Raw genomic sequence first — 15,881 nt, 5'->3', positions numbered from 1 at the left:
TTATGCACTTTGCCTGCCACCTGCTACCCCGAACTGTTGCTTTACACTTGACACTTTGCTTACACATTCAACCACTTCATATCTATGCATTGCCAGCTTATTCATTACAGTAAATCTTAACCTTGTGTTATTTAATGTTTATTATTGTTGCATTGTTAATTTCTTGTTTTAGTAACTGACCTTTATTTATGTTTATTGATTCATCTCTTGGGAGTGAGTCAAGTAGATTTTAGTTGTATGTTGAATGGTGTAATGACAATAATGAATTCTGAGCATAAAGGCACTGGAAGCTGAGGAATTAAACGAACTGTCTTCCTAGGGGCAGTAATAGTGATACCACGAGACCAGATCAGAGGGCGCCTACATATGTGTGACGTCGAGAAACGTGTTTCTTCCAGAGAGCAGGGGGCATTGTGGGTAAGGATGTAAAGCGTTTGCCCAGACAACTGATGATAAATGACAGGATCCGCTGCTCTACCGCTGACCCAAATATCACCCTGTGCGAAACGTCATGCTCAAGCGCATTCTTGTGGCCCCTAGAGAAAGTCTATCGGGTACAATGATATGGCTGTAACATACGGGGGCCCTTATGCACCTCCAGACAGCTGCCAGTGCAGCGTCAGTGCGCAAGATCAGCGACTTCTGCCTCCCATGAGGAGTAAACATTTATTCTGCCCGGTATTGATTCTCCTCCGGCAGACAAAGAGTTTTATTTCTGCACAGAGGGACGGTAATTAGCGTGGGGTTGGTGGTGCTTTGATATCGCACTGCTCTTTTTCACTTTTCGCTTTACAGCCGGTGTTCCGTGCAAAGGTGAGGAACAGTACGATCATGCGAGCAGTAAAACAACCTTGGTCCCTGTATCGGAATTTCACCCAATGAAATGGCCGTATGACATTCGTTTGCTTGCGTGGAGTATAAACTGGCTTGACCTTAATACTTAATACTTGTCCCGGTAACACCCTACTCTACTCAGTCAATCGGCGCCCAGAGCAGCTGGGGCCTGGACAACTCGTTAATTCCTCCAATTGGGGAAAACTCGTTGTCTACTTAATCGGGATGGACTTGTGCCCCAAGCATCCCAAAGGGACCTGTCCCAAATACAAGCGAGGTGTACCAAGTTCTGTGAGTTTGGCCACACAGACACTCATAGGTGTAAAAAGATCCTCGCGTTGTGTGTGAAATAAAATTTTTAATGACTGTTGTGACGTTTCTGTGGCGCTAAGTATGAATACGTGTCGGCAAACGTGGGAATCTGTGCTCAGCTCTCCAGTGAATAATGAGGACCGTTTAAAAGCGCCACCCACGTGGTCCCTTTAAAGGCTTCATTTTGACACTTCGTGGAAAACACACCTCGAAATCCTCCTGCCTAAGTATGTAAGCCTACTCCCGTAGTCTCCCTTAAGGGATACCGGTAATGTCCAATCGTCACAGGTATCTAATTTTCCACTGTTCTATTTTAGGGCGTGATTGATAACCATAATAACGTACATCTTGGCTCTAATTCGCCTGATATCCGGCGCTAATTCTGTTTTCCCACTTGAAGGGATATCGTAACTCGGCCAGACGCCGCAGTGACGTCCGAGTCAGCGAGGGACCGACGTCAGTTACCACCGGGAGAGACTAGCGGACCGTCACCCCCCACCTCCCTGCTGGCTCGGGATGCTAATCCCATCCTAGGCAGCAGCGCATGCAGCTTCACACCGCGCCGACCGTGATCCAATATGATGTAAGCCCATGTTTCCTAAAAAGTTACACTCAGTTTCCGAGATCTCCAACGTTACTGGTGTTATTACATAGGCTATGTATTTGTTCGATATGTGTTAAACTTGTGGGGTTTCAAAGTAAAGTCATTGCGACGATGACTTCATTTAGTGGTTATGCTCCGTTCGCCAGAACTGTTCAGAAATTACGGTTCTGTATAATGCGCCCGTCAAGTCTCGTTTCTGATCTTCCGAGTGCAGCCATAGTTTGCATCATCGCTGATTCGCCGTGACTTTCAGTTGGTCACTTCTTTCCGGTCGGCATTCTTTCCATACCACACATTCCCTACATTTTGGGGGTGGATTAACGCTCCCCCCCCCTCCCCCGTTGTGACACAAATCTGCCGTATCTTGGGAAGCCCTTCGCCTAGGAATTTGTATCAGAGATCAATATATTCCACTGTGAGATTCAATAACTTCTCACAAGTAACGTGAAAGAAACTACTGTATCGATAGAGGTGTGATTATCAACATATTCATGCATTGGTATTCCCTGGTAGGCTATTTTGCAATTTGTCTATATACCATGTAAAGGATTTGTAAACTATATTGCATGTTATTTTGTCTGAAAAGCAATAAGAGATGTGTGCAGGACAGTCACATGCAACATAGTACTCAGTGAATTACCTAGTCGCGCACGTTTGGGAGTCCTTCACTGTGTTGTGCGGTTATTTTCTGGGGGGGAAACGGAATTATCTATCTGTGTACGATGGGATTAGTTTCATTGTTACTGTAGAGCATGATGAGTATTCCTGGGTAGTTGCCATATTGTTACATCATGTATATTTTTTAGTGTTCAACTTTTCCATGGCGTGTAGATAAGTAATTTACTATAATACAGGGTAATACCAGACACATCCTCATGTTTACAGTTTATTGGTGAACTGGAACTGGAGCAATTGAATCCTTTGCACTGACTATAGCAATACGAGCAGCCAGCTTTTGATTTTTTGCGGTGATAAGACGTAAATAGCCCCGCTGAGAGTCAGAAGACTGACCCACGCTCATCTGAAGCGTCCATGACGTGCGCGGTTGCGATCTTTGTTTCTTACTAGTTTGGTCACAGTCGGTAGTTTCCGCGTCTTGCCCCATACACGCTGCAAAAAAAGCGAAGAAATCGGTGCCGTCCCCTCCCCAAATTTACAAAAATTCGTATTTTTCAACTCTTTCCGCATATCAAATACACCATCAAATGCGCGAAAAGAAACATGCCGTGGGAGAGCTGGAGAAACCGACCAAATGTGATGGATGATGAAAACATCATAGTAAATCGATTTGTGTTTCAAGGAAACGATCGGACTTTCAGCTGGGATCGTGTAGCGTGAACGAATAATTCGCTCTTAAAATATACACATTTACTCCATTGAAATAAACTGTTGACCATCAACACACAACTGTCACACATTCGTAGTGTAACATAAACTACAAACGTGTGCTTTTGTTGGCCTGTTATTATTATTATGGGTCTAACATTGAAGTTGTGCTCCCGTATTAGCGTCCCCACATACACAGATAAGGAGGTCGTCTGCACTCCACCACACAAACAGCCTAATGCAATTTGTGTCAGATTTTATGACATGTTCGCAAGGATATTAAGCTGTTGCCCTAATATCCGTTACGATCCAAGTTTAATGTGAGTCTTATATTTAATTCTGCTCAGCCTCTGGTCCAAGGCAGTTGAATGTGCAATTTTGGCACAGACATGCGAAGCAAACAGTCTTACTATATGTAATTAGCGAGTGCTGGTATTTAATCTTAAAATAGGAACCATACAAGATTGGATTGCAGTTAATACGACGTTCATTATCTTCAATATGTCAAAGTCTGGGCTCTTTGCCTGCACCGGTAGTTGGAGTAAACATCAAACGCCACATGAATTAACCTAAATTTTACATCCCTTCGGTATAGCTCCGCGTTTCCAGTACGTTGCACGACCCTGGTTGCCTTTTTCATTCTAGGTTTCCCATCATCAGATATTTTAATGCAGTCTTTGTCATTGCATAATGTTTTTTCTTGTGGAATTTTCTGCAAAACTGATATTCTGAGCGGCTGTCCACAAAGGAGTTAATCGGCACATTTGGTTTTGCTTGTATTTGTTTTTTTTTTTTTTTTGACGTGTGTAGTTCAGTTGTGCGATGACGGGGTTGCGCAGGTAGCACTAGTGACTATAAGCAACTGCAGTCACTGTGGAGCAGCGCGGGGCTCCGGCTCCGGACGGAGGAAGTCTGGGCAGCGCTGTAGTCAGTCCGGTTGTTGAAATGGTGGAGATTCTTCACTTCTGCAGTTCTTTCCAGATAATCTCCCCGTACTACTGGCGACATCTATCTGTTCCTCCGGCAGTAGATGCGGACAGGAATTAAATTCTAAAGCTCCGGAAAACTTCAAAGAAAATATAATCTCTTTCCCTCTCCTCGCTGTAAGATTAGGCTCCACTCGAAATATGACTTCATGCAAATTACGCGTCTAACTAAAAACGTATTAAAACATAAACTCCAAAATGTATAATACAACGGAATGCGCCCCCCCCCCCCCCCCCCCCCCCCCCACACACACGTAGCTATTACTTTTCAAAAATCTCTCTCGTATTGTGTGGGCATACAGAGACCGATGGCAATAAACTGCAATGGTATGGAAATACGTGCATATATGTTTTTCCGTTACACTCATTTGGCTACAGCGAGGTTATGAGACCCCTTGTCTAGTAGTGGAATTATGAAGTGGGGAGGGGCTGAGAAGGGAGGGAATCCCTCCTGTCTTTGACGTCCCCTTACCAAGGAAACCCGCACACGTTCTGTCTGACGCAACTGCCCATTTTTGGAAAAATGCGTCAATGGACAAGACCAACTAACACAAATGGTTTATCAAGAGGGGGGACGTCATTGTAGTTTAAATGTAATCACACATTTTACTACATTAATCCTTCAAGTACTACATTATGCACACATTATATATGTTAAATACGGATAATAATTATAAAATATAATGTTTTCATTAAGCAAAATGCATATTTTATTTGCAAAAAATATATAACCCCCCTGTTTCGAAATGACTGTGCTGACGTGACGACGTACTGGGTTTGATAAGCGGAGTTGCTCTCCAAAGTCGTGCCATTGAAGTGAGTCATACAAGTAAATGGTCGGCAAAATTTTAGAGGAAACAAGGCAGAGCTGTTCCAGAGGGACAGAGGCAAGCTGAATAAAGTGTGTCGCAAAAGCGCGTCTTTAATTCAGAGCAGAGCGTAAGCCGTTGTGAGTCACTCGCATATCGGTGCTGTTCAAGGCAAACTCGGGATTTTACTGCGGAAAGTAGGTGACTCGGTGACTTTAGTTTTGATTTTCAAGTACGCACTAATTACACCACCAAGCGCTTTCAATAACACGAAAATAAGAGACAAGTCCAGACGGATATTCTCGTGTTTTTTTTCCTTGCAGTTTGTTAGCTAAGATTTTTATGGACACACGGAGCAAAGTCTTTAACATTTATTGCGATTCTTTTATTGTTTTTCACAATAGGGTTGTCTTATTTATTTCATTTTGAAGAATCAGGATCTAATATATATTTTTACAATATATATTTTTGACTTTCGAGTTTATTGATTATTGCTCTGAAACTTAAAGGGATTTCCGCTGTCAGTTTTCTTTGGAAGGGCCGATCGTTAGGACGAAGAGACTCTTGAGTGCATCGCGGCTCTCATCGTCAACTGAAATCTCCCCTTTTCTTGGATCATGTACCAGGACTACTCCGGGACCTACGACACGTCCTCTCGCGGCAGCAGCGCATCCCCCGCCCAACCAGAGTCCTTTACAAGCGGCAGCAGCACAATCGGCAGTCCGATCTCAACTTCAAATTACCAGGTAGACTGAAGGGTATCTTCGTGGGTCAGAATTACCTGCCTTACGTTTCTTAGCTCCCCTCCTATACCTGTAAACACGCGCAAGCAAAACGCGCTGTGACTTTTTGCTTAGTTTTGTGCTGTTTTACTCTACTCACAGTATATCTGTATTACTTCAAGATATATTTTATGCAGAAAATGAATCTTGTCGTGGTTTTGCAGAGCTCGTACTCTGTAAGTGTACAATTCAGTACCGCGAGTCAATAAAATTTGGAAATACGTTCAAACACCTCCAGCAACGTGGTATTTGCCATTCGTTTCCTTTGGTTTGTATCTATCACTTCTATTTTTTACACGAAGACATTTCTGCAAAACGACCCGCGGATTGGGGGTATATTGAACAGTACAGTGCAGTGAAGTCGAAGTTAGGAATTAGAGATTTGGCTTAGTGACAATGAAGGGTGGAAGAACTAAGACAAATACTGTTCCAAAAAGTTCTTCGACGTAAAATGTGGAGAGCCTCGAGTGATTAATGCTATATTGCTGTATATTCACAATAATAAAATAACAATACGCGTAGCCGGTTTGTAGTCGCAACCTGCGCCAGAAGTTTTCCGAGCTGGATCCGCGGGAAGAACGTCTGCCTGCGTTTTACCCGGCAGCACGCAATCTTGTTTCATCGGTCCCATATGCACGTGAAAGCAACAATTGCGCCCTAAACTGGCATTACTGTGAGGTTTTAAATCGGCATAGATTAAATGTTTTTGCCCTGAAAGTCCCGATTGATTGTGTGCGCGTGGAATAACCACGTGTGCGATTTAATTCCTACGAATTATAATCACTGCGCCTCTCGCAGTTTAGTTCCCTAAATAATAAATAAGACATCGCCACTTTTTTCCCTTGCGGACAAGTTTAACTGCTTGATACCGCCTTTCTCTTTGGTATCTGAGGATCTACATGTACAACATCGTGCGGCTGCTATGACAATACGGTCAGATCTTCTGTTTTCCCCAGGTTTAAATGTAAAGGTCTGTATTTTCCTTTGACTTTGAACTTCCCTACGCAATCAAAACCCAAAAAAAAGACCGCTGGCCAGTCACGTATAGGTTACCCATAACACTGTTGACAACCACTTTTGTAGTCTGTGGTCAGAGTACTATAAAACCAAAATGCTTCATTATAATGACGTTTTCTGTTCCTGTTTAGTTTGAAACAAAGAAAGCCACTAACGATGTGAAGTTAAACAAAACCTGACTTTTGGGGATTTTCCTTCATGAAGTGTACCAAAGAGGGTTGATAAAGCCAAAGCCCATTTCTTGTTTTGCGATCCATAGTGTTAAAGTATAGGACCGAGTCCAAATTTGTTCACAACATTAACTTCCGAAGGTCTGGCCCCGAAAGTTAGTCGGAGGTCAAAAGAGACCCCTAGTGGCAGGAACAGTGATTACTCCCAGCGGCGCCCACTGTCGGCTCTTTGAAGGAGAGGAATCTAGGGATCTTCCACAGGAAAATATCTAGTTACCCGACTTTCGGTAAGAAAACGAAGTTCGCAGGAGTCGATGGTAATAGGGGCGCGCTACCTTTGACCGTAGAATATACTTTAGGTTGCAGCCTATGCCTGAGAGCCGAGCATCACGCAGACTGCGGTGGGCCCGGGGGCGGTAATCTATGGGAGCAGCCGAATGTTGAGATATCTCCATAGGTTTACTTCGTATTTGTCTGTTCTGTATTTGTCAGCGGCGGTTTTATTTGAGGAGACAGGTTTGAAAGTGCTTTAAAAGTCATCCTTCAAAAAATGTTCTCTTTATACAAAATAAACCTGTTATACAAATTCTGAAATCTGTTATCATTAAGAAATGAAGGCGCGCCACATATGAAATCTATGGTCATATTTAACCCATAACGACAGTACTGGTCAGGTACCTCAATCACTGGAACCTTCGCAAGAGACAACCGTGAGCCCGTTGCTTCCTCTGCTCTGCTTCGTTTGCCTGACATGCCAAACCAGGGGACGCGCTGCAAATGAGGGGGCTTCTGTTCACTGTTATATAATCATCAGGTTCTTCCTCTGGACGTTGGTATTTTAATCTCATCTCGCCTCTGAAATGTGGCCCCCACGAAACAGAGAAACACTGGCCAAAAACGGGAGAATCTGTCTGCCTTGCAAGAAACTGGGAAGAGCTGCCGGCTGAGCTCATGTTCTCAATAAACCAGCAAAAACCATAAATAAGAAAAACTGACCGGTAACGAGAGAGAACCTCTACGAAAAACGTGACTCAACAGAATGATTACAAGCCTCGTTTATTCCTGGGGAGCGGGGCAATTCCCTTCTAAATCCCATTCTTTAAAATGATAGTTCATTTGCTTCATGTTCCCATCTACAAGTAGCTTAAATCTACAGATTTCGTTTTTTAATATACAATTTAACCGCTTTGCAGACTGAAAGCACATGTAGGCTACACCAATCAAATGTAAAGTTCTAGTTTTGGAAAGTCTCTGCCTGCCATTTTACTCACACTTAACCCCCCCCCGTCCCTCAAAAGACTTCTTGTTTACTGCAGGCTTCGAAGCAGACTATTAAAGATGAAGTATATTCGTGTTTAATTCCCAAAAGTTTTGAGGTCTGCTCGATCCAGAAAGCTATTAATTTTTATCTCCTGCTTGGAAAACAAATACGCAGATACGGACTTTAGCGGTGTCATTCACACGGCTAAATCAGTGTATTTAATAAAACGTATTAATAACTAAGCTGTAAATCCGTGGCAGTCGCTCGAGTTATTTCATAACCATTTCAGTTATCGCTTGTTCTTTGTCAAGTGTTTAGGTGGAACATTGTTCCTGAGAGTTTGCATCATGTGTTAGTCATATTTGTATTGGAGGGGAGACCATAGGTTCTGCTGGGAAATCTGGACGAGTTCCCAGTACGGGGGTTAATGCCAGGAACCGGCGCATAGCGGGCTGCTCGGAGCTACTTCGCCTATTTCTTTTGCTTATTGGCGAAATGTCGCCATCGTTGTGTCCTTTTCTTCGGAGAACAAATGCCGTGTGTCCGGGGCTGGTCGCGCCGCGCTGGCGTGATGCTGCGTCGCACAGCCTCCGCAGTAATTAGAGCCCCGCAATAACACGCAGAGGAGAGGAGGGGCGCCTTTGCAACTTCAAACTCGACTAGGGACGGATTTGTATATAAGACAACCCTAAGTCCACGAATGCGGAAAAGACTCTTCTTCCTCATGATATATAAACAGCCTGTCTTTTTTTGTTGTGTAGCGATCCCGCATCTGATCTTTCTTTTCCCATTTCCTGCCTATAGTGCCTATGAATTTGCTTAACATGGATATAATTCAAAGAAAAGGCCGATCTGTTGCCGTACTCGGAATTCCTGCTCCTCTTGGACGGAGTCCCGCAGTTTGCCGTAAGAGGCGTTACATCCCTCCATTTAGCCTCAGCTCCCGTGTGAATGCGGCGGCCCCGCAGTCTGGAATGTCCTGGCCGAAGACCCTGCATTTCCCCAGCGCCTAAATATACGACCCCCTCCCGCCTTACTGGAACTGATTGTGTACTTGCCGATTACACTGTTAAACGTGACTCAGCGAGTGCTTTCCCTACGAACGTGTTCTAAAATGGTCTATTTAAACGCCATAATGTGAAAAAGCCGCAGAATGAGATTATGTGAAATCAGTGTGATATAGGCAAACCCCGTCCAAATATGGCATATTAAATATGTTATTTCTCGCGCTGATAATCACAAGAAAAATAATAATCTTTGACATTCGTGTTAGTCCTCTAGCCCTTTATGCGGAGAAGAGTCTGTGCAGCAGATACCGGACCGTAACTACCGCAGGGCAACCGGTCATAATGCGCCCTGGTCACCGCATCCGGGCGGCGGCGCTCCGGTTCCCCTGAGACGTTCATGCATAACAAAATTTCAAATCTAAATGTTATTAAAACGGTTGTATTAAAGTTTATTATTTTTTTACTACGTGTGCCTGACAGATCCATATGTATGCCAACAGAAAATGCTTTGGCCGAGCCTGTTTTCAGGAAGCCGTTTTTCCAAAGATGGAAGCACTAGCAGCTACTCCTGGGGTGACTCTGTTTTAAACCGTGTCAGCAGGGTCTCATGGCGTCAAGTGTATAACCTGGCCGATGTGAACTGAGCATGCTTTCCTGTCCCCCCCTTACCCCCCCCCCCCCACAGAAGTTCAGGGTCGACATGCCAGGCTCCGGCAGTGCCTTCATCCCCACCATCAACGCCATCACAACCAGCCAGGACCTGCAGTGGATGGTCCAGCCCACGGTCATCACCTCCATGTCGAACCCTTACTCTCGCTCGCACCCCTACGGCCTTCCTGTGTCTGGGGGGCCGGGGCTCCTGGGCCACACGGCGCTGCCCCGTCCGGGGGTCATCCGATCCATCGGTGATGCCCGCGGGCGACGCAAGCGGGACGAGCAGGTGAGCTGATGACTCCACCAGGAGGCGCTGCTTCCACGTTTAGCCACTGCTTAGCAAACCCACTCCAAAGGGAAGCCCGGAACTGGGGCCACGAAGCAGGAGTTTTCCCGTAGCCAGAAAACTTATCAGATTTATGAATCTGGGCTAAATGTAAGTGAACGAAGAAAAAGGCCATTTAAAAAATCTGGGACCTATGGGTCACTCTAAACAGGCCCCCCCCCAAAGTTTAGTGCAGCGTCTGGTTCCTAATGACGATGACATCATCGCGTCTCCTGCCCCAATGTGGCAGCCATGCTTGCAGGCCGGATGTGATTCGCCGTGTTTGTGCTTGGGTGGCTGCGCCGTCTGAGCTGAGCTGTGTGCCGTCGGCTCTGCGTATCCGAGCGACTGGCAGTATGTAGACGCCTCGGCCTGATTTAGACGTCGAGTCTCCGCTTGATTTATGGGCTGCCGTGCAGCAGCCTATGGAAACATGAGCCGGCCTCTTCACTTATGCGAGCCACCATCCGCGTCGATCCAGATGGATGACGGGCATTTCTGTCACAGTGTACGTGTGTGTGGGGGGCGACTGTGCCATTTACCCTGCCCCCCTCCCTGCCTTCAGCTCACCCCAGAGGAGGAGGAGAAGCGGAGAGTGAGACGGGAGCGGAACAAGCTGGCTGCCGCCAAGTGCCGCAACCGTCGGAGGGAACTCACCGAGATGCTGCAGGGGGTAAGTCTCCCACACAGCGCCCCCTGCTGACATGGCCCTCACATGACACCTGGAGCTGGTGGTTAAAAACACAGCCTTTGTTTACAAGGTGCAACGGGACGGTTTTTCCTGGGGAGGGGCTGGGTTTCGGCTGTGAAATGCGGCCCCCACAGCCCCAGACGTGTTTTAATTGGACCACAAACGCGATTAAGATAGGAACTTTTTATATGGGTCCAACTTAACCCCAAGAGTGTGTGCAAGGAGAGGAAAAACATTCCTTTCTCAGAGCTGTACTGTGCCCAGACAGGGAGGGCTGGGCGAATTCGGAGGGGGGAGGGGACTTTTGTTTATGGTTCCACACAGAGGTGGCTGTAGTTTGGCTGATCCCGGGAGTCCCTGCCCCCCTCCCCCCAGGAAAGCAGACAGCTCGTCTTAAATTAAACTAATTAGTATAACAATCAGTCTGTCAGTCAGACCTGTGGAAGGAATTCGATGTCAGGGTTTGTGGTGGCAGGCAGGTGACATTATGTGAGTGGAAAGCGCAGGACGCACCTGCAGACACGCCCCAAGCCTCTGCCCACACATGCCACTAACCCCCCATGGAAGAACGCAGCCCAGCCCAGAGACACAGCCTCTTCCTTTTGTCTTTCGGGGTGGATTTTTTGCCCTCTTTCACCGCATTTCTCCTTCCTCGTTCCTATGCGCTCATGTCACTGGGCCTCTGCCTCTGCCTCCCTGCATTCATGTTCCTGGCCCGTTATGGGTCATTTGCATTTATTTTCTTTAAGGGGGGGTCGCAACCAGGTCACACCTTTGATTTTGTGGCATATAAGCATCCCTTCCTGCACAGCTGCTCTTCCCCTTGCGGTTAAACACACTGAAACTCAGTCGAGGAGTAAGTCAAGAGCGAAATCTGATTAGCATCGTGAACTCTGCATTTTCCTGTAGCTCTCAGCTGTCACAAAACCCAAAAGTACTTCTGCGGTGAGGTGAAGGTGGTTAGCAAGTACATTATGTTCAACTGTTTTTTTTTCTTTCATTATTATTTTTTTTTAAAGCATGCTGCGCCACCATGTGGTAATTCTAGGTAGTGCAGCCAAAAATTGTTAAACGGTACTGCCTCAACCACAGAACCCTTTAAAACCACTACACACGTTTTATTCTTGTCCATGTCCAGGAGACAGAGAAGCTGGAGGAGGAGAAGGCCGGCCTGCAGAAGGAGATTGAGACCTTGCAGAAGGAGAAGGACAAGCTGGAGTTCATGCTGGTAGCCCACAACCCAGTGTGCAAGCTGCCGCCTGAAGAGAGGCACCAGCCGTGTTCCACCATGTCCCCAAACCTGCGCAGCACCCGCAACCCGCTGCACCTCCTCAACCCCGTGGTGGTGAAGCAGGAGCCCATGGAAGATCAGGAAGAGAAACCCCAGCGGTCTGTAATAAAGCCCATCTGCCTGGGGGGGGGCATCGGCATTTACTGCCATGAGGGGGACAGCCTGAACACCCCCGTGGTCGCCGCCTCCACGCCCGCCGCCACACCCAGCACGGCCAACCTCATCTTCACCTACCCCAATATGCTGGAGTCGGAGAGCCCCTCGCCGTCCTCTGAGTCCTGTTCCAAGGCCCACCGCCGTAGCAGCAGCAGCGGGGACCAGTCGTCAGACTCCCTCAACTCCCCTACCCTGCTGGCCCTGTGAGCGGCGTCGCCAGCCTGCAGGGCGGCGACACAGAGCTGGAAGGAGAGATTGGGACTGGGCAGATGATGACTTCTAGTGATGGGTGGTGGTCGAGGCACGTGCCCATCATCTAGTACAACCCACAGAACCCCTCAAGGGCTAAGGTGTTCATCTCCAGAAATTTGGCGTGACTTTCGTTGTGCATCCACATCATAGTAACGCTTCACCCCAATTCCCATGTGGGGTCTGCCTCAATCCCCCCCCCCCCCCCCCCCCCGCAGATGTACCGTGTACTTATTTTCGACCCGTTACTTGTGTAACGTGAATCAAAGGGAGGTGCAGAGGAGGAAAACCAAAGGCATTCGCAGGAAGAAGGTGAACCCCAACTGGTGCACCCCACCTCCCATGCGCACCATCCCGGATTGTTTGGCAGTTGGTGTGTTTTCCAGTCAGGATGTGAAGGCCACAGATCTGCTTCCTTGGGGTCAGGACTGACCCAGGCAATGCACTATGGCAGCGAGAGCTTGCAGACCTCGACCCCCTGGACGTTGGCTGTCATCGTCGTGGTCCTAATGAATCCTTCATTGTATTTATAACGGGAGTCAGTCGTTTTTGTGTTTTGCAGTTTTCTTTCTCTCTCTCGTCCTTCTTGACTCTGGTCTTGCGTGTCTGAGATAAGCCATAGGTTCACTGGCTGAGCCTGCATTTCGTCACATGGTAAAGGAGCACAGCCACCGGATTGGTGCAGAGCGACGGTGGACATATCCGCACGCCCGCCTCGCCCCATCAGCGCCAGCTCATCTGTGCTACTTAAATTATCGTCAGGGATTTTTACCTTCAGTGGAAACTGTTTTTATTAAGCTCCCCCACCCTTATGGTGGCAAGACGACACATTAACAAAGTCCTTTCGAATGGGGAAGATGGACATTGTTGGCAAAACTGCAGCTGGTGAGGAATTATGGGAAGGTCCCTCAGGCAGAACTTTCGCTTGAATCTAAGCACTGTGCTTGCCTGCTGTCGGTTCCACAGCGTTTCAGTCTTGTACAGACCCGTTGTGGTTCCAAACAAACCGCTCTCTTCAAAACAGTGTTTCCTCTAGTCTGTTAAACTTTTTAAGGTGGTGGGGGTGGGCAGGGTGTTTTGGATAAGAAAACGATGATGTAATTTTTATGTCTGCCGTAAGATGTGTGTCCCCCTGGTGGTGATTTGTCTGCCAGGAAAAATTGTTATGTGCACTTTTTTATTTTTAAGTTTTTTTTTGGTATTTTTTAAAAGGTTGGTTTGGGGATAAAATATGTGACTCCTACTGCAGCTGGACTGAGAGGAAATAAGTATAATAACCTAAGCAACAGGTTAAGTGGCTAAACCCAGGTTCTGAAGAGATGCACTAGTGAGCGCTAGGTGGCTAATCCCGGGTCCTGAGGAGGGTTGCCCCTAAGCGCTAGGTGGCTAATCCCGGGTCCTGAGGAGGGTTGCCCCTAAGCGCTAGGTGGCTAATCCCGGGTCCTGAGGAGGGTTGCCCCTAAGCGCTAGGTGGCTAATCCCGGGTCCTGATGAGGGTTGCCCCTAAGCGCTAGGTGGCTAATCCCGGGTCCTGACGAGGGTTGCCCCTAAGAGCTAGGTGGCTAATCCCGGGTCCTGAGGAGGGTTGCCCCTAAGCGCTAGGTGGCTAATCCCGGGTCCTGAGGAGGGTTGCCCCTAAGAGCTAGGTGGCTAATCCCGGGTCCTGAGGAGGGTTGCCCCTAAGCGCTAGGTGGCTAATCCCGGGTCCTGACGAGGGTTGCCCCTAAGCGCTAGGTGGCTAATCCCTCAGTGCACTAGGAATCTCTAGCACTAGAAGAGGTACCTCTGAGGATTTTGGGTATTCAATCCTGGGCTCTGAGGAGATACACTTGTGATCTCAATGTGTTTGTGTTCTAATATGTACTATAGAATCTTGGTTTGTGGTTTTAAGGCTTTGAAGTGGGTGATTGGGTGTTTTTTTGTTATTTTCCATCTGGATGGGAGTTTAAATGTTTTTTTTTTTTTTTATTTTGGGGAGGGGGGGGGGGGTTTAAAATGAACACCAAGCACTGGAAAAGGATTCAACTGCAATATTCAGACAAATTATTTACTTAAAACATTCCTTGCAACAGAAGATGGACTGAACTCTGTGTGGAAACTGAAGGGAAGGTGAAACGCTTGCTGCTGTTGACTTGTGAAGGATTATTCGGTCGGTTTGGGGGATTTCTGACCCCATGGACTGTTGCAGCAAGAACCTGAATAAGGTGACGGATAGCTTATATTTCTGAGGAATATACACGTCCCCCCCCTCCCCCAGCACAGACGAGAGTTGCAATCAAAAAAAAACCAAAAACGTCATCGGAGGGAAGGAGGAGTGTACATCCTTATTTTTTCTTTAATTCTGCAGAAACACGTAGGTAAGCCATCTGCGATTCTCAATCCACGTCTGCGGCTCCACTTTGATTTCCTCTTTTCCCGAATGCTTTATCTATTTAAAAACACAAAACCAACAAAAATAGCAATATCTATGGCAGTGTTTGTTCATTTAGTAATTTAAATCAGTAAACTAAGTTTTTTTTTTGGAAAAAAAAAACCTTTTGGTGTTTTGGATAACTGTACCTTGCTTGTGTTGTGGTAACGTGATGGAGTGTCGGTGAACAATGCGGCCTTACTGCAGTGTCAGTGGACTCTTCCCTTTGTGCTTTGGGCTGAATGCACTATGTCCGCTCCCAAAAGCGTCCCCTCAGAACCATCTCAATATTCTCTTTTGTACTCACGGAAAGGCACGTTGCAGGCCTGATGTTCCTATTGTCCCCAGCAGAGGGAGCTATGTTTTGTGTCGTCTTATAAATTGCGATACACTGATATGACGCTTTAAAATTAAAATAATATTTTTTATCATGTATGGCAGGCTGAAATTCAGCTCTGATTAATTTCTGGTATTTTCCCTCGTTTCCTGTATCTCATGAATAGATTGTATGTGTCTGCTCGATTGAGTATGTCGCCCTTAGCAAAGCAAAGCGCTAGGTGGAGTAATTGCGTGATAATAAGAGGAGGTGCCCAGAAGTCTCCTCCACCCCCACGCGCAGTTGCACCCCATCAGCACTCCATTCGTCATTTCACCCTTGGCTGTAGTCTTGTCAGTCACAATCAGAATCCAGACCTGCCCTGAACTCCTTCTGCCTCTTCCCATTCCCTCCCCCGTGCTGAGAGCTAGCCGCCATCCAGCGTCCCCTTACCATCCGGAAGCCCCCTGACACTGCAGGGTCTTACCATCGGGTATAACTTTTCTCTGACTTTCCAAGTTGTCGTGTGTTGCTGATATTGTTTGACCCATTGAATTGTTCCCCTTCAAAAATGTTCCGTATTTCTGTAAATGCCATTTTTGTCTGTTATAAATGAACTTAATTTTGCTTTTTTAAATAAATGATCAAAAACAAGATCACGTGTGTCGTGTTTTTATGGGC

The 15,881-nt window shown here is 46.7% G+C and overlaps 1 protein-coding gene across 3 annotated transcripts; it reads left to right on the top strand.

The window, feature by feature from the left end:
- Window positions 1-209: 209 nt before the first annotated feature.
- Window positions 210-15,854, top strand: fosl2 (FOS like 2, AP-1 transcription factor subunit). 3 transcript variants are annotated; one of them, XM_048974451.1, is made up of 6 exons: window positions 210-417; window positions 1,547-1,729; window positions 5,498-5,617; window positions 9,794-10,048; window positions 10,653-10,760; window positions 11,917-15,854. In XM_048974451.1, exons 2-6 carry the CDS (start codon window positions 1,691-1,693, stop codon window positions 12,430-12,432), a joined length of 1,038 nt encoding a protein of 345 aa, XP_048830408.1. In that variant the 5' UTR covers window positions 210-417; window positions 1,547-1,690; the 3' UTR covers window positions 12,433-15,854. The 3 variants fall into 3 exon arrangements, with proteins under 3 accessions (XP_048830408.1, XP_048830410.1, XP_048830409.1); XM_048974453.1 differs by lacking the exons at window positions 210-417; window positions 1,547-1,729 and adding an exon at window positions 4,855-5,068; XM_048974452.1 differs by lacking the exons at window positions 210-417; window positions 1,547-1,729 and adding an exon at window positions 4,856-5,068 and having other exon boundaries at window positions 5,397-5,617.
- The last annotated feature ends 27 nt before the right edge of the window (window positions 15,855-15,881 follow it).

The sequence above is a fragment of the Brienomyrus brachyistius genome, chromosome 14 (assembly GCF_023856365.1).
Source record: "Brienomyrus brachyistius isolate T26 chromosome 14, BBRACH_0.4, whole genome shotgun sequence".
NCBI lineage: Eukaryota > Metazoa > Chordata > Actinopteri > Osteoglossiformes > Mormyridae > Brienomyrus > Brienomyrus brachyistius.
This window is presented reverse-complemented; position numbering and strand designations above follow the sequence as displayed.